General features: G+C 49.3%; 1 protein-coding gene across 1 annotated transcript in view; it reads left to right on the top strand.

Annotated features, from left to right (window-relative positions):
* Positions 1-4,662: 4,662 nt before the first annotated feature.
* The window catches only part of LOC117002584, a 33,004-nt gene continuing 16,424 nt past the window's right edge, over positions 4,663-21,242 (top strand). Inside the window, exons 1-9 of the mRNA XM_033071866.1 lie at positions 4,663-4,747; positions 6,778-9,104; positions 11,910-11,981; positions 12,070-12,141; positions 12,229-12,330; positions 12,784-12,870; positions 19,815-19,886; positions 20,089-20,136; positions 20,783-20,890. Of these exons, the coding sequence (XP_032927757.1) occupies positions 12,300-12,330; positions 12,784-12,870; positions 19,815-19,886; positions 20,089-20,136; positions 20,783-20,890 (346 nt within the window). The 5' untranslated portion in view covers positions 4,663-4,747; positions 6,778-9,104; positions 11,910-11,981; positions 12,070-12,141; positions 12,229-12,299. The remainder of the gene's footprint in view (positions 4,748-6,777; positions 9,105-11,909; positions 11,982-12,069; positions 12,142-12,228; positions 12,331-12,783; positions 12,871-19,814; positions 19,887-20,088; positions 20,137-20,782; positions 20,891-21,242) is intronic.

Raw genomic sequence — 21,242 nt, 5'->3', positions numbered from 1 at the left:
AGGAATTATCCCAAGCAGGCTCAGGCCACTCGGGTACTGAGTAGTCCTGCTGGGCTCCCTCTGTGGGAGACACTGCCCGAAACCTGGGAGGGGCTGCAAGGGGTGCCCATGGTGGGGAAAGAGCAGAGGGGGAGAGCAGGGCTCCAGTGTGTCCTGACAGGGCCTGACTCTATCCCTTTGTTCTGGGGTAGCTGTTCCAGAGGAAGGACGGAGTGAGGTTGGGTGTCATGGTTGAGGCACTGCCTGCTGCAGTTTTTCCCCAAGGGATTTAGTGAGACTTTTCTGTGTGGGGGTGAGAGCCCCATGGACCCTGGGCTGATCCTCCACCTCTCCAGGGATGTTGCACAGCACATGGAAAGAGTGTGCAGAGTGACCAGTAGCCAGCACAAAGCTCCCCAGGCCCCTTTGCAGCTTTGGCCATGTCCATTCACATCTAAGCCCCACAGCCTTACCCGACCCCCCTGCAGTGCCCAGCTCCCTAAGGCAGAAAGGGGATCCCAGCACACCATGGAAATTCTTCTGATCTGTGCTTCCTTCTAGATTGGGATCGCGACATGGATTATCTGGAGGACCTGGATCATAACCATTTTAAGTTCTTGGAGGATGCTGAAGGCAAGTTCTCAGTGTGCCATTCCTGACAGAATAATCAATGTCACTATAACAGGAGCTCACTCATATGCCATTTTCCCTAAGGTCATCACTGGATTGAAGGATTAGGGAATCCTTGGCCTGCTCCCTTCTGGAGCCCTGGGTGATACCACAGGATTGCTGTCAGTGGGAAGAAGGAGCATTTAGCTGTCAATCTTCTTCCCATGTGCAATGCCAGTGTCGCCTTCCATGTGATCTGTGCAGCCACACAGAAGAGAAGAGAGGGAAGGGAAGGGGCCAGGGCTGTGCCTCGGGGCCGTGCCTTGCATGGCTCCTTTTCTGGCCTCAGACAGCCTGAGCAGCTCCCACTGCCACTGCCAAGCCCTGGCCCTGACCAGGGCTGGGTTCAGAGCTGCTAGCATCTCCAGGGTGTCCGTTCTCCCCTGACTGCCCCACAATGGGCTCCTTCTATTCTAGTATGGGGCCACTGCAAGCATGTGCTCCCTCTGACCCTGCTCCTGAGCAAAAAACAGAGCTGGGGGAGTGCCTTGGGGCACTCACTTCACTCACTGCTACTGCAACCTGAAGGAGAATCTTCCGCAGCATCACAGAAGCTGCTCTGTCCTACATTTCTTTGCAGCCAAACCTGTTAGTGAAGGTGATACAGCTTCCCAACCCATTTCCAGGACTGAGGATCTCGGATCCAAGAGTGAGCCTCTGGGAGATGGTGAGGACAGGTCAAGGCTTTTCCCTCTGGAAGAGATGCCAGCTAAGAGCCAAAAAGTCAGTCCCTGGGAAGCGGGACTTGTGCACCAAGGTCCCTCCCGCTGCAGCTGCTGCCAGAGCTGCCCTCGGTGCCCAGAGGCCCAAGGCACAGGAGCAGCCCTAACCAGGAGCTCTGCTGTGAGCCCAGGGCCACAGCCAGCCCTGGCTCCCAACTGGGCAGGGGCTGCTCTGGTTCCTGACAGGGCCTGATGCTGTTCCCTTGGGCTGGGGGTGCTATCACAGGGTAGGGAGAGTTGGGGCTTGCAGTGGCTGCTCAGGGATGGGTTTGGGCTCAAGTCCCTGGAAGGAGTGACTGCCCAATCAGCTGTGCTGCTCCCGGGGTCTCTTCCCGGCCTTCTGGGCTTTGTTGGGTGGCACAGCCTGTGCCACAGGGTGCCAAGGTCCCTGCAGGCCCCAGCTGTAGGGGAATCAGAGAACGTCCTGGCTGTATCCAGTGAGCTGCCAGCTCAGCAGTGGAGCACAGCATGGACTCACGCTCCCCATTGCTCCCACAGATGCAACCGGCACCTCAACACGTGTTCCCGATTCCCAGAAGGGCATTGGAAGCGGTGTCTGTCACGGAACACGCTGTTTGCTGGAGTTAATGGCCATTGTGGCTGCTGGGGAGCTTGTCGTCTTGTTGTGTTGTGCTGGAATCTGGTATTGCTGGAAGAGAAAACGGTGAGTGTTTTGTTGCTCTCCCCCTCAAACAGCTTCATTTGATGGCAAACATTCCCAGTGAGGCTGCTGTGGAGTTGTGGTTGGTCAGTGGTTGTCCACGTAACTCAGCTGAGGGTTCTGCTGCTGTCCAGTGCTTTAATTGCCCTCTTAATTGCTGGGCCTTGTCCTGGGGAGCCCACTGGAGCTGCAGCCAGTGCTGGCTCCCACTGAGGCTGCGTGCCCAAGAGCAGCCCCAGGAGCAGCACACAGAGGCAAAGCAAGGTGGGGAGGAGAAAGAGCAGGGACCACATTGCCCTTGAAAGGCAGACGCGCTCTGGGGCCCACTCCTGGCCAGGGACCCTGCCCAGAGCCATCCCCCTGCTCACCAGGGCCTTGAGGGGCAGCTGTCCAGCTGGGCCAAGGTGTGCCAGCAGCTCCAGCCGTGCAGGGGAGCCTTGTCAGCCTGGGCCCTGCTGTGCAGGAGGGTCCCTGTGTGCCACCGGCAGCTGGGGCCTCAGACACTCCTCTCTTTACAGGCACCGCCTTGAAGAAAAGCTAAAAGCTGGTGGCTGGTCCCGAGACCTCTACAGCCAGAAGAGCCATAGCAGCAGCTCTGAGTCTGACCAGTTTTTATTTGCGCCACCAAGCTCTATGGTGCTTTGAGACCACAGGCCCAACCTTCCATCCAGGGCCGAAAGTGAAACCCCAGGAAAGGATTTTGAAGTGCCCAATGGTAGTTTGACTAAGAGCTTGCAAAATCAGCACTTAAATTCCAATAAAGAGATGGAAATATCAGCCCAGTGTTCGGGTGGTACCACCAACAAAGCCCACACGGCACCAGCACTGGCTGAGCTCCATGTCCAGGAGCAGCCATGGATGCCCACGGTGCAGGCAGGCATGAGCCAGGCAGGAGCTGCTGTGAGCAGCGGTGGGGGCCCGAAGGGGCTGGGGGAGCCCATGCTGAGCATCCCTGGGGCTGAGGGCACATCTCCTTCAGTGGCATCATCTGGGCCTGGGCCTCCTCCAGGGGCATGCCCAGCAAAAGAGGGAGCTGTGGGATATGGGATTATTATCGTTAAAGTTCTTAAGGGCTATGCTCACCAGAAGGCCCTGTGGGGAAGGCTCAGGGGCAGGCTGGAGGATTGGAAGTTTGCTGGGGGTGAGAGGCAGTTATGAGGAGGAACACAAGGACAGCATACGAATGGGAAGCAGTCTGGGGGAAAAGACGCGTAGATAGACTGCAGCTGAGCCAACCAATGGGTGCCCATCTCCTGTTAAGTTTTTGTGTTGTCTGGTTGAGCTTAAAGGTATAAATGGGGGGTGATTTCTATGATAAAGCAATTCTCATTGGATGCATAAACGGGTACGTGTCTCTTTGTGCCCCATTGCTACAGGAAGCCATCAAGAGCATTTCCAGGGACACAGCCTGACCGACAATGTCAGCAGGCAAAACAAAGGTTTTGCTAAGCAATGGCCCATTGATGAAGCAAAACATTTCCAATCAGGGCAGCCCATTCGTACAGATGAGGGTATGCTCTGGGGGTACAGCTAGGGCCGTGAGGTCACAGCAGGCTCTGGGGTGACAACACACTGAGGTCACAGCAGGCTCTGAGGTCACAGAGGTGCCAGAGCCCTGTGGTTGCACTGAAACACTAATCTCAAAAAAATTAGGATTTTAGTTAAAAGTTAAAAGAAACTGGGCTTGAGATAGTTACCTGAAACTTAAATAATTGATTGCCTGTCAATTTATGTTTGCTTTGCTGTGCTTGCAATGGAAAAGGATGAAACTAGTAGTTAGGTCCAAAGAACATAAACAATTGCAACCAGAAAATCATTCTTTGCAAAACTGGAATTGCCTCAAAAGCCATTTGTATTCTCATTAATAGAAAAGGTCGAGAGTTCAGGGTGAGGAAGTCTTGCCTTACTTCCTCCTTCTAAGACCCCTCCCCACAAAAACGACCCCAGACTTAATTCAAAAAGCCAACCATGCATGAATAATAGCTATTCAAGCTAATTACCATAGGAAGCAGGGGATGGGAGGGGTTGGTATTATGAATATGTATTTGTTTATACCTTTTGTCAATAAATAGACTCTGTGACCACCTGTAATTTCACAGTGCGTATTAGGGGGCTACCCCACACTGCTGCCCAGAGCTGAGTAAACATACCCTTTCTAAATTTAAATTGTTAGAGAGTCTTTTGTCCGTCACAGTTGAGTATCGGTATTAGACCAATACTCATATTTTGGTAAATCAGTTGGCGACTCTGGTGGGCCACTTCTCTCTGGCCGAGGGGCCAGCGGGGTTCAGGACCCCTCTAGGGCACCCGCCTGGGATCTTCCTAGGAGAGGGCTCTTTTTCCTCGCTAGCACACAGGGGAGCAGAACTAGAACTGCTGGAGACACGGACAAAAAGGTATGTTTAAAAATTAAAGATAGGTACCTTTAAGAGAACCAAACTCATAAGATACTGCAAGACATCGTGACCACAGTGGAAAGGCCTAAAATGGATTTGTTTGTAAGTTTCCGCAGAATTTGGTACCAGTTTGTGTTCCAGGTGAGGCTGGAACTTGTGCCCTGTATTGGGGGTGTAGTGGTAGGCCAGTGGCGGCTGCCTGGAATAGAGCTTGCGCAGCACAGGGCTGGCAGAGCTTAGGCAGCTGTAATAAGTTTTATTTGTAGTTTAAAAGCAGCACGGTGGTGATTTCCAGCTTAGGGCACCGACTGCGGGCGTTGGTATGTAATGCCAGTGTTGTTGTGGTACAGGAGCAGTGGTGGCTCCAGTTTTATTTGTGGTTTAAAGGCAGTGCAGTGGTAATTTCCAGCTTGAGGCACTGGCTGCGGGCATTGGGGTGTGATGACTGCATTTTTGGTTTGCAAAACGCAGTGATCGCAGTTTGTGTGCGCTGAATGTGTGTGTGTGTTTGAACGTGCAACTTGTTTTTGTGAGATTTGTGTGTTTCAACTGTGAGTCAGTGGCATGCTGTGGTGTTCTGGTTTGTGTGTTTTTGAGAGTGTGTTTACAAAAGTTTTGTATGTGAAAGTAGTGAAAGAATTTTGAAATTTATATCTGAGTAGTAGACACGTACAAAGTGGAAGAATTTGGAGCACTTGCATTATGTGAATTGCATGAGTTAGGCTCTGTGTGTGTGTAAGCAGCAAAATAGTGATCAGTGTATTATTGAGTGAGAGCAGCAGTTGTGTGTGATTGAGCTGTTTGTTTTGTGTTTAAAAGAAGTGAGCAGTGCGAGACAGTCTAAAAATTATGCTCAACATAGTCCAGTGTTACCCCGGCAACAGACATTGGTGGGGGGATCCAAGTTTTTGCATAGACAACGTCTCTGTTTCTGCTCAACCTTGAAAAGTTTTGATTTTAGCTGTGTGTTTTAACTGTGTAATCTAGCTAGTTATTTGTGAGGTTTTAGAATTGCTGGTGTAAAGAGTTAGTTTCTAAGTGCAGAGGGGTGAGGCAGCGACATGAGTCCAAAGCTGCTGCCCCCCGCCACCGCAGAGAAGCTGTGTCTTGGCCAAAATTTGACAGATTTTTGGTGTAACTTTATGAATATTTAACCCAAGGTATAATGAGAAAAGTTTGGTTTACTAGCAATTTGTAATGAGCAATTTAAAGGAAATAAAAAATAATTTTTTGCTTTGTTATTTCATGTAAGTTTTGTAAGTAAAGTGTTTGAGAGTGTTTAGTTGTGATATGAGTTCGCTTAGAAGTGAATAAAAAGAGTTTCTCTTTAGTTATACAGTGTGTGTAGTGAACATTTTGAAACAAAAACTAGTGCTAATTTGTGTTGAAAAAAACCCCCATTTGTCTTGGTCAGTGACCTGAGCTTTAAAAGAGTTATTTTAAGTGAGTTGGTTCACTAGTTTTTCATGTTAACCCTTTTTTTTGTTGGTTGTTTTCTTTCCTTTTCTCTTTGCTGGTATAATTATATGTCAAAGAATAAAAAGTTCAGAGAATGATCCCAAGCTAAAGGAACTTCCCTGTCCAAAAAAGAGCTGTGACTTTAACCCGTGAGTTGTGTTTTGTTGTGCAGTTTGTTGAAAATTGTAAGTTTAATAAATATATAAGTCAAGGATATCTAAAAATGGAATTTATAATAAACACAAAAACAACATATTTAATGTTAAATTAAAGATACCTATGATAAATAGTTATGTTATAATAAAAGGGGCTACTAGCCAGTTTGAAAAAACATATTTTTACAAACCACTAAAGTATAAATTGAGGAAACAGTAGAGAATTCATCAATTTTTGTATATGCCTAAAGCTCCAGCTGCACTTTTGAGCAGAGATCTGCTAGAACAGCTGGAACCAAAAATAATATTTAATGATGGAGAAATTAGTTCGAAGGTAAAAGATCAACAATATGTAAAATTGTTAAGCCTAAGGTTAATAACCAAAAAAAATTAAAGCTAAAAATAAAGAAAAATTATTAAGAAAATATGAATGAGGTGTTCCTTAAAGTGTGAGTCTCTAATATACCAAGGAGAGCAAAGAATGCTCTACCAGCACAAATCTGGCTTAAAGAAGGAAAACAATCGTTAAGGATTAAACAATATCCCTTGAAAAGAGAAGACAGAAATGAAATTCAAACAGGTTAGTACAAGATTTAAGAAAAGTTAATAAAATAACTGACATTTTGTTAACTCATCTGACACCTTAATTAACCTAGTTTACTGTTTTAGATTTGAAGGATGCTTTCTTTTGCCTCCCTCTCCATGAAGCCAGCCAGAAAATTTTTTCATTTGAACAGGAGAATCCCAAAACTAGATGTAAAACTCAGCTCACATGGTGTGTACTACCCCAGGAGTTCAAGAACTCCCCTACCATATTTGGAGAACAGCTAGTGAAGGATTTGAAGTCTTGGGAACCCCCACAAGGAGAAGGACAACTACTTCAGTACGTGGATGACCTCTTAATAGCCACCCGGACCCAGGAGGCATGTGTGGATTGGACGGTAAACCTCCTAAACTTTTGGGCCTGCAGGAGTATCAGGTATCCCAAAAGAAAGCCCAGATGGTGAAACAAACAGTTATTTACCTGGGCTATGAGGTGAGTGCTGGACAAAGGACCTTGAGGCAAACCTGCAAGGAAGCAATATGCCAAACCCCAAAACCCCAGACAGTAAGAGAACTGAGAACCTTTCTAGGCATGACAGGGTGGTGCAGACTGTGGATTTATGACTGTGGATTGTTCATTTAAACCCTGTATGCCTTAATCATGGAAGGGAGCAGGGATCTTCAGTGGACAACAGAAGCAACACAAGCCTTCAACCAACTAAAGAGGCTCTTATGTCAGCTCCAGCCCTGGGACTTCCAGACATAAGTAAACCATTTTTGTGTTTCCTTGCAAAAACAAGGGATTGCTCTTGGAGTACTAGCACAAGACCTGGGACCATACCAGAGGGCAGTTGCCAACCTCTCCAAACAGCTAAACATGGCAGCTAAGGGGTGGCCAAGGTGCCTCAGAGCTGTTGCAGCAGTAGCAGTGAACATCCAAGAGGCATGCAAGTTCACCCCAGGCCAGAAGATGACTGTGCTGGTATCCCACACAATGTCTGCAGTCCTGAAGGCAAAAGGGGGACATTGACTTTCCCCATAAAGATTTCTAAAGTACCAGGCCATACTAGTAGGACAAAATGATGTTGAAACTGTGGTAACTAACATTGTGAACCCAGCTTCTTTCCTCAGCGGGAGTGAGGGAGAACCAGTGATCCACGACTGCCTGGAGACCATTGAAGCCACCTACTCCAGTGCCTGGATCTGAAGAACACCCCTCTCAAGAACGCTGAGACCTGGTTCACCTATCATCAGCTGGGTATGTGGTTGCCACATACAGACCATTGCCAACAAACACCTCCGCACAAAAAGCTGAAATAATTACCTAACCCAGGCCTTAGAGCTGGAAAAAGAAAAGAAATCAACATTTATATAGACTCGAAGTATGCATTTAGAATAGCCCATACACACAAAACTTTTTGAGGGGAAAAAAAAAGACTGCTGAACTCACAAGGGAAAAATAGTAAACACGCACAACAAATACTATAACTATTGGATGCAGTTCAGTTACCTAAAAAAGTAGCTATTATGCACATCAAAGCACACCAAAAGGTGAGCTCAGAATTGGAAGAAGGAAATATGCTGGCAGACAGAGAGGCAAAAGATGCAGCCAAAGGTGAAGTACCCAATGAAATGGTCGAGTCAGCATTAATTCCAGATAGAAAGATCTCTATTAAAGGTACCTAGTATATAACAAAAAGATAAAAAACTTATTAAGAAAGAGGAAGCAACTTATAACCAGGAAAGGTGGACTGTAACAAAAAAAGAAAATTGTAGTACTTTTCTACTTGTTGTGTTCATTAGTGCTAAAAAAATATGAGAAAACACATTAGGAGATAGATGCCCTATACAATTATTTAAAAGATAGAATTCTAGCTAAAAAATTATACGGCACAGTAGCACAAGTATCTCATCAGTGTGGTTTTTGCCTCTGAACTAATCCTAAAAACTTTCCAAAATTTAAAGTTAGACAAATTGAGAAAAGTTGTAGACCTGGGCAGCGATGGCAAATTAATTTTACGGAATTGTCCAAGAAAGGGGGGTATTGCTACCTATTAGTGTTAACAGATACCTTTTCAGGACGGCCAGAAGCCTTCCCTAACCAGACAGCTAAAGCACAAAAAACGACCAAGGCACTGTTACAAGAAATAATACCATGCTTTGGAGTCCCAGTCACTCTATCTTCCAATAGAGGGCCACATTTTACACAAATACATGGTGGCCCTAAATAAACAACTTAAAGAAATTAGAAAATATGTAGCGGGGCCCCAAAGCAAATAATTAGATAAGCCGGTACATGATGTACAACGTAAGAATTAAGTATATGTTAAGTCTTTTGCAGAAAAAACTTTGGAACCGCCGTGAGAAGGACCATTCCAGTCCTCCCCACCTTCATAGCAGTCAAGATCAAAGAACAGAAAGCTTGGATCCATCACCCCTGAGTGAAGAAAGCTCCTGAAAAAATTTAGAAGATTGCACCAGGCAATGGAGACCTGAAGCTGAAATTCACCAGGAACAGCGAGTAATGGACTTACAATTATCATAGACATAATGTGAACGGTTGTGACCCTTGTGGTCATTGCTATAACTACAATCCCTACTCTCATAGGGCTTTTAACAAAATGTTAAGGGTCACAAATGCAAATATGTGGGAAAGGAAAAATGTTTAAGGTATGTGAATTTGCATTTGTAAAAAATGGGTTCCATGAAGCTCACCATCCACCTATGGAACTCATCCAAGTTGGTCCCAGATGCTGTGACAAATGCTCGACCACGTGTCCTAAATTTAGACTTAAAATTGAAGAGTGCGCAGCAAAAGGGTTTAATCTTGATTTTAACATCACTGAGTTGAGTTTCACAAATCAAAGCCAAACAACTCCACCAGTGTCAAAAAGGACTGTAACAATGTAAACTCCAATTATTTCAAAAGAAAAAAAAAAACCAAAAATTGAGCCAGAAATGAGAATGCAAGTAAGTGCTTGTGCCATTTGGCCAGAATGTACCCCACTTCTCAAAATTCTTTTTATGGATTGTACTAATTGGACTGCTTAGCTTCAAAACTGTAGGCCTTCTAGTTTTAAGAAAAAGAGAAATTTCACTAAGATATTAAGAACGAAATTAAGAGTTTTAAATACATTAGATTCAAAAGTGTTAATGAACAAATTAGCTGTGATGGAAAGTGATTTAGTTATATTATAGCAGCCTTTGCAATATTTTTTTGTTAGCATTAAGAAATAATTATTAAAATTAACCAAAATATTACCAGAATAGGAAAATATAAAAGAGCAAGACCAAGAAGTAATAATTAAACCACTAAACACAACTAGTGTAAACATTTCTCTAGCTCTTAAATGTACTCAAGCATAAATGTGGATGCAGTTATTTGCTGCCACAGTTATCAAAGAAGGTAAGAAAAGAGCATTCCCTGATAAAATTTGCAAAATTGTTTGGGGTAATGCCCCTAAAATGAAAAAAGAGCTTCAATCTTAGTAGGTCTTGGTCAATTTTACTTATGACCCTGTAACAAATATGATAGCAGACTTTGATTTAACTATACACAATGCATCTGTGAACTTGGTACATCCAATAGTCGCTCTAAGACTAAATCATGAAGGGACTGTATTGTACGCTTCCGAACATAAAATGTGGACATTAAAAATTGAGGAAAAATGGCAAATCATTAACCTAGAACCCTGTTCTATGAGAAAACTATTGAGATATATATGTAATGGAACTTTAGAATATAACAAAATATTTGCCTGAACACAAAACAAAGCATTTGCCACTTTGAAATGCATCTAGCCAACCAGACAACTTCACTTAAGACAAGGTTGTGTCTGTCTCAGAACAGCATGTCTCACATAATGATAGACGATCAAATCATGTCAAGGGAACCCTAATAGCATGGCTACTAAAACATCAGAAATTAAGGAAATTTTAATGCAGCAAAAAGACTTTGATCATGATACATCATGACGCAAAGACCATACAACAGGTTTTTAATCAAAAAACGCCTGTCTCATCATTGGTGGAATGTGCTATTTGGATGGTCACCAACCACAACCAGTTTACTTGTTTGGAACTAGAGGATACTATTACAAGTAGCAAACTCAGCATAGCTATTGAAAGCATATAGCTTGGTCTTAAAAAATTGCCTCCATGTGTCTTGAATAGAAGAGGAGAAATCCCCATATTGAGTAAAAGAATTTACTCATTTCAAAGAAGTCGGGAATGAAACACTAATCTTAAAAAAAAATAGGATTTTAGTTAAAAGTTAAAAGTTAAAAGAAACTGGGCTTGAGATAGTTACCTGAAACTTAAATAATTGATTGCCTGTCAATTTATGTTCGCTTTGCTGTGCTTGCAATGGAAAAGGATGAAACAAGTAGTTAGGTCCAAAGAACACAAACAATTGCAACCAGAAACTCATTCTTTGCAAAGCTAGAGTTACCCCAAAAGCCATTTGTATTGTTATTGATAGAAAAGGTCGAGAGTTCAGGGTGAGGAAGTCTTGCCTTACTTCCTCCTTCTAAGACCCCTCCCCACAAAAACGACCCCAGACTTCATTCAAGAAGTCAACCATGCATGAATAATAGCTATTCAAGCTAATTACCATAGGAAGCAGGGGGTGGGAGGGGCTGGTATTATGAATATGTATTTGTTTAAACCTTTTGTCAATAAATAGACTCTGTGACCACCTGTAATTTCACAGTGCGTATTAGGGGGCTACCCCACACTGCTGCCCAGAGCTGAGTAAACACACCCTTTCTAAATTTAAATTGTTAGAGTCTTTTGTCCGTCACAGTTGGCTATTGGTATTAGACCAATACACATATTTTGGTAAATCAGCACAGCAGCACAGTCACCGACCAGTCAGTCCCTGACCACAACCGTTGCGGCAGCAGCGGTGGCAGTGGCAGTGGTGCTGACATTGGGACAGCTGTGTCAGGACAGCAGTAATAGCAAGAGCTGCAGGACTGGCAGAGGGCAAGGCACCATGGCCCTTGCTCTGCGCCTCTTCCTCCTGCTCCTCCTGGCAGTGGCCCTGCCTGCCAGGGCTGCCCAGGCAGCTCCATGGCGAGCACAGCGAGCAGGTGAGTCAGTGGCCTGGCTCCCCTTTCCTGGGACAGTGCTCCCCTCTCCACAGGAAGCGTTGGGGATCATTTTGCTTTTCCTCTGCAGAAGGGAGAGAACACCCGTGTTGGCCATGTCCATTCACATCTAACCCCCATAGCCATACACGACCCCCTTGCAGTGCCCAGCTCCCTAATGCAGAAGAGGATCCCAGCACACCATGGAATTGGTTCTGGTCTGTGCTCCTATCTAGGTGTGGCTCGTAGGAAGACTTCTCCTTTAGCTTGGCTGCATAAAGGTCTGAAGCCCCTGCAGTCTCTTGCAGGTATGTTCTCACTGTCCCACCAAGGGATAATCTTTGACAACCTGGCAGGAAACAGGTGACAGAACCTTTTGTGACTGTTGAGTTACAGGTGTGTCTGCAGGGAACACTGTTCCAGATCCTTTGCTGATTGGTACACACAATCCCAGCTCCCATCTCCAGGGTGAGTAGTGTGTTCCTGCTGAGCCCACAGGCTGAGCATGGCTTTTGGGGGATCCATTCATCTGAAATGGAATTCCTTTCTTTTAAGTTCCTCTGACAGGAAAGATCCAAGACAAAACACACAAGAAATCCCTGGAAGCATCTGAAACCACTCAGCAAATGCTAAAGGAACAGCTGCAGGGAGGACAAGGTGGGTGCATTTCCCTCAGCCTTCACCTCACACTCAGGAGCTGAGGGCTCTCTCTGCACATCTGGACACACCATGCCCGGCACAACAGGAAGGGATCCATGGCAGCCTCACTGCCCTGCTGCTGCTGTCACACCCAGCAGGGCTGTTTTTCAACCAGGCCTGGCTGCAGCTTCTCCCCAACCTCTGCAGGAAGGCCTTTGGCATAAACTGACAGGGAGCCGAAACTACCCCACAGGCAATGCACACCCTGAAATCCCCTGAAACTTCCTGGACTCGGGGTCAATCAGAAAGGGCTGATCTTTGGAAAGAGAAGGGCCCTGGCCCAGCCTGAAGAACCTGGGCATTTTCCTGATCCTTATCAATGTCTTTCACAAGCATTGCCTCTAGCAAAGTACCACCTCCCCAGTGGGGAATGGTTCCATCTCATCCAGCTGTCCCTTTTCCTTCCTCCAGATGTGGATGGAGAGGCGGTGCTGAAGGCAGCATTTCCCAGAATCTCCATTGCAGGAAGGGAGGCCATGCCAGGCACAGTCACGGGAGGTAATTGCTGTGCCTCTGGGCCTGAGCCCTGCTGAGCCCTGAGCTGCCATCTCTGCTGCTTGGCAGTGCGGGTACAGCCCAGACAAGACGAGCAGAGTCCAGAGGAATTATCCCGAGCAGGCTCAGGCCACTCGGGTACTGAGCAGTCCTGCTGGGGTCCCTCCGTGGGAGACACTGCCCAAAACCTGGGAGGGGCTGCCAGGGGTGCCCATGGTGGGGAAAGAGCAGAGGGGGAGAGCAGGGCTCCAGTGTGTCCTGACAAGGCCTGACTCTGTGCCCTTGGGCTGGTGGAGCAGTCCATGGCAAAAGAGGAAAGGAGAGAGAGAGGAAAGTCGTGTAGGAGGGAGGGAGGGCAGGAAGGAGAGAGGCATGACTGTGACACTGCCTGCTGTTATGAACAAGTTCCTAAGTTTTAGTTTTTCGTGTGTAATTGTTAATGTTAAGTTTTACTCTGTTTTGGTTGCTAATTAATGTTAATTGTTAATGTTAAATTATTGACCCCATTATGTTCCAATCTCCAACTGTCTCAACTGTGTACCCTTTTTTCCCTTCATCGGGTGTTGCTGCTGCTGCTTCCCTGAAAATGGCGCCTGGGAGGAGGGTGACATCATGGACGTGTATGCAAATGAAAGAAGTGGAAAGGACACAGGGATATTATTTGGACATAAAACCACTTAGAGCAATGAGCCCAAATTACATCTAGACGAGACACCTGTGTCCACAGGTTGAGAAAATAATGCAGAATATGAGTTACCACCCCAAGCTGCTTTGATTCCACTGCCATGATATGAACAGAACCCTACAAACATGACGGCCCTGGACTAAGAACCAATGGTGACTTCCCAGGGATTTCTGTTGAGGAAAGAAGCCACAGCTGTGCCTTTGAAGACACAGCTGTGCTCCTCCTTCTCTAGGTTGTCCATCGGGAGCAGTGGTGGTGTGCACAACCCCTTGGGTTCCCCAACGAAGCTAATTTTCCAAAAAAGGCCTTTCAAGGGAGCGAGTCTCCTGGCCTGTTTCTTGCATCTGCTGCAGCTTTCCCCAGGGCTTTAGACAGCGTTTCCTATGTGCAAGGGAGAGAACACTCAGTGGACCCTTGGGCTGCCTCAGTTTCCTCTCCACAGCTGTTGCACAGGGTCTGCAAAGTGGCTGGAGAGTGGCCGGGAGGCAGCTCAAAGCTCCCCAGGCCCCTCTGCTGCTTTGGCCATGTCCATTCATATCTAAGCCCCACAGCCTTACCCAACCCCCCTGCAGTGCCCAGCTCCCTAAGGCAGAAGGGGATCCCAGCACACCATGGGAATGCTTCTGATCTGTGCTCCCTTCTAGATTGGGATTGCGACATGGATAATCTGGAAGCCCTGCTGGAATATGGCTTGAAATTCTTAGAGGATGCTGGAGGCAAGTTCTCAATTACCCTTTCCTGACAGAATAGGCAGTGTCACTGTGGAAATAGTTCACTTATGTGCCATTCCCTTAAGATCACCTCAAGGCTGATGGTTTCTAGAAACTTTGCCCTGCTCCCTTCTGGCATCCTCGGTGATCCCATAGGATCGCTGTCAGTGGGAGGAAGGAACATTTAGCTGTCAATCTTCTTCCCATGTGCAATGCCAGTGTCTCCTTCCATGTGCTCCTGCTGCCAAACAGAAAAGCAGAGAGGGAAGGGAAGGGCCCAGGGCTGTGCTTCCGGACTGTGCTTTTCCTGGCTCCTTTGCTGACCCCCAGCAGCCTGAGGATCTCCTGCAGTGCTGGGAGCTGTTCTATCATTGCCTTTCTTTGCAGCTGAACCCGCTGGGGAAGGTGATCTTGTGTTCCAACCCACATCCAGGGCTGAGCCTCAGGAAAATGGTGAGGGTTGGTCAAGGCCTTTTCTTCTTGGGGAGCTGCCAGCTCAGAGCCCAAAGCTCAGCCAGGAGGGCATTGCTGCAGGTGCCAGGACAGAGCTTTGCACGTGTGTGCCCTCACCCTGTGCAATCCCCTCACTGCTCCTGCAGCTCAGTGCCTGTTCATGACTTTCAGCACCACTGTCTCCTGAAGATGACAGTGGGGAAGAGTTCCATCTCATCCAGGTGTCTCTTTTCCTTTCTCCAGAAAGGAAAGCAGAGGTTGTGCAGAAGGGAGCATTTCTCAGAGGAAGCAGTGGTTCTGTGCCAACCTCTGCTGCAGGAAGGGAGGCCATGACAGGTACAGTCACAGGAGGTAATTGCTGTGCCTCTGGGCCTGAGCTCTACTCTGGACCTTGAGCTGGCACCTCTGCTGCTTGGCAGTGCGAGAACAGCCAATATAAGACCAACAGAGCCCAGAGGAATTATCCCGAGCAGGCTGCAGTCACTCGAGTACTGAGCAGTCCTGCTGGGGTCCCTGTGTGGGTGACGTGTCCCAAAACCTGGGAGTGGCTGGCATGCCAAAGACTGGATCTGTGCCAGACTCTGTTGCAGGATGGAATGGAGAGAGTCCCAACGAGCCCTAGGCTTGTCCAGTTGCCCCTCCAGAGATATTGCACAGGGTTTGCAAAGAGTGTGGAGAGTGACCAGAGCCAGCCCAGAGCTCCCCAGGCCCCTCTGCAGCTTTGGCCATGTTCATTCACATCTGGCTCCCACAGCATTAGCTGACCCCTTGCAGTGCCCAGCTCCCTAATGCAGAAGGGGCTCCCAGCACACCATGCAAATGGTTCTGATCTGTGCTCCCTTCTAGGTCAGGCTCCTAGGAAGGCTTCTCCATTAGCTTGGCTGCATAAAGGTCTGAAGCCCTCGGAGCCTCCTGCAGGTATGTTCCCACTGTCTCACCTGAAACAGTCTTTGACAACCTGGCAGGAACCAGGAGACAGAAGCTCCTGTGACTGTTGAATTAAATGTGTCTGCAGGGATCACTTTTCCAGCTTCCTTTCTGATTGGTACACACAAGCCCAGTTCCCATCGCAAGGGTGAGTAGTGTGTTCCTGCTGAGCCCACAGGCTGAGCATGGCTTTTGGGGGATCCACTCCTGGGAAAGGGAACTACTTTCTTTAAGGTCTACCAACAGGAAAGATCCGAGACAAAGCAAACAAGAAAACCCTGGAACCACCTGTAGCCACATGGCAAATGCTGAAGGAAATGCTACAGGGAAAACAAGGTGGGTGCATTTCCCTCAGCCCTCTCCTGACACTCAGCAGTCGGGGGCTTTCTCTGCACATCTGGACACACCGGGCCTGGCACAGCAGGAAGGGATCCATGGCAGCCTCGCTTCCCCGCTCCTGCTGTCATGCCCTGCAGGGCTGTTTCCCAGCCTGGCCTGGCTGCAGCTTCTCCCCAGCCTCTGCAGGAAGACTTGGGCATCAGCTGACACGGAGCCCAAAGTAGCCGATAGACCATGCACACTCCAAGATCCCTGCAATTTTCCAGTTTCAGGGTAGATCAGACAGGGCTCCAGTTTGGAGGAGGGAGTGCTCTGGCCCACCTGATGGCCCTGGGCATTTTCCTGATCTTTACCTGTAAATTTACAAAGCACTGCCAGCTGAATATGCCACCATTGCAATGAGGAATGTTTCCATCTGATCCTGCAGTCCCTTTTCCTTTGTCAAGTGATGGGCGCAAAGTCTGTGGAGAAGGAGGCACTTCCCAGTGTCTCGGTGCCAGCCTCTACTGCTGGAGGGAAAGCCATGCCAGACACAGGCACAGGCACAGGCACAGGCACAGGCACAGGCACAGGCACAGGCACAGGAGGTAATTGCTGTGCCAGGCTCAGCCCTCGTCAGGGCTGTGTGGCAGAAGCTCTTCCCCAAGGAACTGTCACAGGGCAGGGAGAGTTGGGGCTGGCAGTGGCTGCTCAGGGATGGGTTTGGGCCCAGGTCCCTGGAAGGAGTGACTGCCCAATCAGTTGTGCTGCTCCCAGGGTCTCTTCCCGGCCTTCTGGGCTTTGTTGGGTGGCACAACCTGTGCCAAAGGGTGCCAAGGTCCCTGCAGGCCCCAGCTCTAGGGGAATCAGAGAACGTCCTGGCTGTATCCAGTGAGCTTCTAGCTCAGCAGGGAAGCACAGCACAGGCTCCCGCTCCCCATTGCTCCCACAGATGCAGCCGGCACCTCAACACATGTTCCTGACTCCCAGAAGGGCATTAGAAGCGGTGTCTGTTAGGGAACACGCTGTTTGCTTGAGTTAATGGCCATTGTGGCTGCTGGGGAGCTTGTCGTCTTGTTGTGTTGTGCTGGAATCTGGTATTGCTGGAAGAGAAAACGGTGAGTGTTTTGTTGCTCTCCCCCTCAAACAGCTTCATTTGATGGCTGCTTGTAGACAGGAAACATTCCCAGTGAGGCTGCTGTGGAGTTGTGGTTGGTCAGGGATTGTCCACATAACTCAGCTGAGGGTTCTGCTGCTGTCCAGTGCTTTAATTGACCTCTTAATTGCTGGGCCTTGTCCTGGGGAGCCCACTGGAACTGCAGCCAGTGCTGGCTCCCACTGAGGCTGCGTGCCCAAGAGCAGCCCCAGGAGCAGCACACAGAGGCAAAGCAAGGCGGGGAGGAGAAAGAGCAGGGACCACATTGCCCTTGAAAGGCAGATGCGCTCTGGGGCCCACTCCTGGCCAGGGACCCTGCCCAGAGCCATCCCCTGCTCGCCGGGGCCTTGAGGGGCAGCTGTCCAGCTGGGCCAAGGTGTGCCAGCAGCTCCAGCCGTGCAGGGGAGCCTTGTCAGCTCTGGGCCCTGCTGTGCAGGAGGGTCCCTGTGTGCCACCGGCAGCTGGGGCCTCAGACACTCCTCTCTCCACAGTCGCACCTCTGGACAGCAGAAGAAAGATGTTGGATACAACTCAGACTCTGACAGCTTGAGCAGCTTCTCCTGCAGTAATAAGGACCTGGGCAGCCCTTGCAAGAGCTCTGAGAACAGGACCCCAAATCAGCCATCTACAAGGGCCCCTCCTATTATCTTCTAGATCCCACTGTCATCTCTTCTCCCCATGGATATCCCCGAGCTTCCTTCACTCCCTTTTTTGATCTCCCTCTGCGCTGTCCCAGCCCTTTCCCCTGTTCTTCTAGGACCCCAGCACCAACCCAGCACTTTCCAGCCCTAGCGGAGACCAACACCACCCTTCCTCTGCCCCTAAGCCCACTGTCCCCGTCCTCTAAACAACATTGAAGTTGATCTCTCCCCTACACCCCGCAGTGTAGACAATGGCCCATTCTTCTGTGCCAATGAAGAGTTGGAAATACCAGCCCAGTGTCCGGGTGGTACCACCAACAAAGCCCACACGGCACCAGCACTGGCTGAGCTCCATGTCCAGGAGCGACCATGGATGCCCACGGTGCAGGCAGGCAGGAGCCAGGCAGGGGCTGCTGTGAGCAGCGGCGGGGGCCCGAAGGGGCTTGGGGAGCCCATGCTGGGCATCCCTGGGGCTGAGGGCACATCTCCTTCAGTGGCATCATCTAGGCCTGGACCTCCTCCAGGGGCATGCCCAGCAAAATGGGGAAACTCTGGGATATGGGATTATTATTGTTAAAGTTCTTAAGGGCTATGCTCACCAGAAGGCCCTGTGGGGAAGGCTCAGGGGCAGGCTGGAGGGTTGGAAGTTTGCTGGGGGTGAGAGGCAGTTATGAGGAGGAACACAAGGACAGCATACGAATGGGAAGCAGTCTGGGGGAAAAGACGCGTAGATAGACTGCAGCTGAGCCAGCCAATGGGTGCCCATCTCCTGTTAAGTTTTTGTGTTGTCTGGTTGAGCTTAAAGGTATAAATGGGGGGTGATTTCTATAATAAAGCAATTCTCATTGGATGCATAAACGGGTATGTGTCTCTTTGTGCCCCATTGCTACAGGAAGCCATTAAGAGCATTTCCAGGGACACAGCCTGACCAGCAATGTCAGGAGACAAAACAAAGGTTTTGCTAAGCAATGGCCCATTGATGAAGCAAAACATTTCCAATCAGGGCAGCCCATTCGTACAGATGAGGGTATGCTCTGGGGGTACAGCTAGGGCCGTGAGGTCACAGCAGGCTCTGAGGTCACAGAGGTGCCAGAGCCCCATGGTTGCATAGCAGCACAGCCACCGACCAGTCAGTCCCTGACCACAACTGTTGCTGCAGCAGCGCTGGCAGTGGCAGTGGTGCTGACATTGGGACAACTGTGTCGGGACAGCGGTAGTAGCAAGAACTCCGGGACTGGCAGAGGGCAAGGCACCATGGCCCTTGCTCTGCGCCTCTTCCTCCTGCTTCTCCTGGCAGTGGCCCTGCCTGTCAGGGCTGCCCAGGCAGCTCCATGGCAAGCACAGGGAGCAGGTGAGCTGGCAGCCTTGCTCCCCTTTCCTGGGACAGTGCTCCCCTCTCCACAGGAAGCATTGGTGATCATTTTGCATAGGGCTTTAGGAAGGCTTTCCTCTGTGGGAGGGAGAGAACACCCAGTGTTGACCATGTCCATTCACATCTAAGCCCCACAGCCTTACCCGACCCCCCTGCAGTGCCCAGCTCCCTAAGGCAGAAGGGGATCCCAGCACATCATGGGAATGCTTCTGATCTGTGCTCCCTTCTAGATTGGGATCACGACATGGATAATCTGGAAGCCCTGCTGGAATATGGCTTGAACTTCTTGGAGGATGCTGGAGGCAAGTTCTCAATGACCCTTTCCTGACAAAATAGACAGTGTCACTGTGGAAATAGTTCACTTATGTGCCATTTCCCTTAAGACCACCTCAAGGCTGATGGTTTCTAGAAACCTTCCCTGCTCCCTTCTGGCAACCTCGGTGATCCCACAGGATCGCTGTCAGTGGGAGGAAGGAACATTTAGCTGTCAATCTTTTTCCCATGTGCAATGCCGGTGTCTCCTTCCATGTGCTCCCTGCTGCCAAACAGAAAAGCAGAGAGGGAAGGGAAGGGCCCAGGGGCTGTGCTCCAGGACTGTGCTTTTCCTGGCTCCTTTGCTGACCCCCAGCAGCCTGAGGATCTCCTGCAGTGCTGGGAGCTGTTCTATCATTGCCTTTCTTTGCAGCTGAACCCGCTGGGGAAGGTGATCTTGCGTTCCAACCCACATCCAGGACTGAGCCTGAGGAAAATGGTGAGGGTAGGTCAAGGCCTTTTCTTCTTGGGGAGCTGCCAGCTCAGAGCCCAAAGCTCAGCCAGGAGGGCATTGCTGCAGGTGCCAGGACAGAGCCGTGCACGTGTGTGCCCTCGTCCTGTGCAATCCCCTCACTGCTCCTGCAGCTCAGTGCTGCCCTTCCACATCAGCAGAGATGACAAAACATTCTATGGCTGTTGAGTTACAGGTGTGTCTTCAGGGATGATTTCTCCAACTCTTGGTCTGCATGCTGGAGGTAAGCCGAGCACCCATCGCAGGGGTGAGTAGCGTGTCCCTGCTGAGCACTGCTTTTGGGGGATCCACTCCTGGGAAATGGAAATACTTTCTGTGACGGTCTCCCAAAAAGAAAGGCCCATAATAGTGGTGCCAAATAGTCTCTTGAATCAAATGAATTCTTGAGACAAACACAGAAGGAAGGGCAGGGAGGACAAGGTGGGTGCATTTCCCTCGGTCTTCTCCTGACACTCAGCAGATGGGGGCCTTCTCTGCACATCTGGACACACTGTGCCTGGCACAGCGGGAAGGGATCCATGGCAGCCTCGCTGCCCCGCTCCTGCTGGCATGCCCTGCTGGGCGGTTTCCCAGCCTGGCCTGGCTGCAGCTTCTCCCCAGCCTCTGCAGGAAGGCATTTTGCATCAGCTGACAGGGACCCAAAGTGCCCCATGGGCCAGGCACAGTCTGAGATCCCTGCACTTTCCCATTCTCCTGGCAGATCAGGATGGGTGGCAGTTTGGAGGAGAGAGTGTAGTATTCATAGGGAGAGATCCCAAAGGTGATCAGATTTCCTGAAGCCTATTCATGACTTTCACCACCACTGTCTCCTGAAGATGCCAGTGGGGAAGGTTCCCATCTCATCCAACCATCCCTTCTCCTTTCTCCAGAAATTAAATCAGAGGCTGTGCAGAAGGGAGCACTTCTCCGAGGAAGCAGTGGTTCTGTGCCAGCCTCTGCTGCAGGAAGGGAGGCCATGACAGACACAGTCACAGGAGGTAATTGCTGTGCCTCTGGGCCTGAGCTCTGCTCTGGACCTTGAGCTGGCACCTCTGCTGCTTGGCAGTGCGAGAACAGCCAATATAAGACCAGCAGAACCCAGAGGAATTATCCTGAGCAGGCTGCAGTCACTCGGGTACTGAGCAGTCCTACAGGGGTCCCTGTGTGGGTGACGTGTCCCAAAACCTGGGAGTGGCTGGCATGCCAAAGACTGGATCTGTGCCAGACTCTGTTGCAGGAATGAATGGAGAGAGTCCCAATGGGCCCTAGGCGTGTCCAGCTGCCCCTCCAGAGATATTGCACAGGGTTTGCAAAGAGTGTGGAGAGTGACCAGAGCCAGCCCAGAGCTCC

Source organism: Catharus ustulatus, chromosome 13 (assembly GCF_009819885.2).
Source record: "Catharus ustulatus isolate bCatUst1 chromosome 13, bCatUst1.pri.v2, whole genome shotgun sequence".
Classification (NCBI taxonomy): domain Eukaryota; kingdom Metazoa; phylum Chordata; class Aves; order Passeriformes; family Turdidae; genus Catharus; species Catharus ustulatus.
The sequence above is the reverse complement of the archived record's forward strand: the minus strand, read 5'-3'. Positions and strand labels throughout refer to the sequence as shown.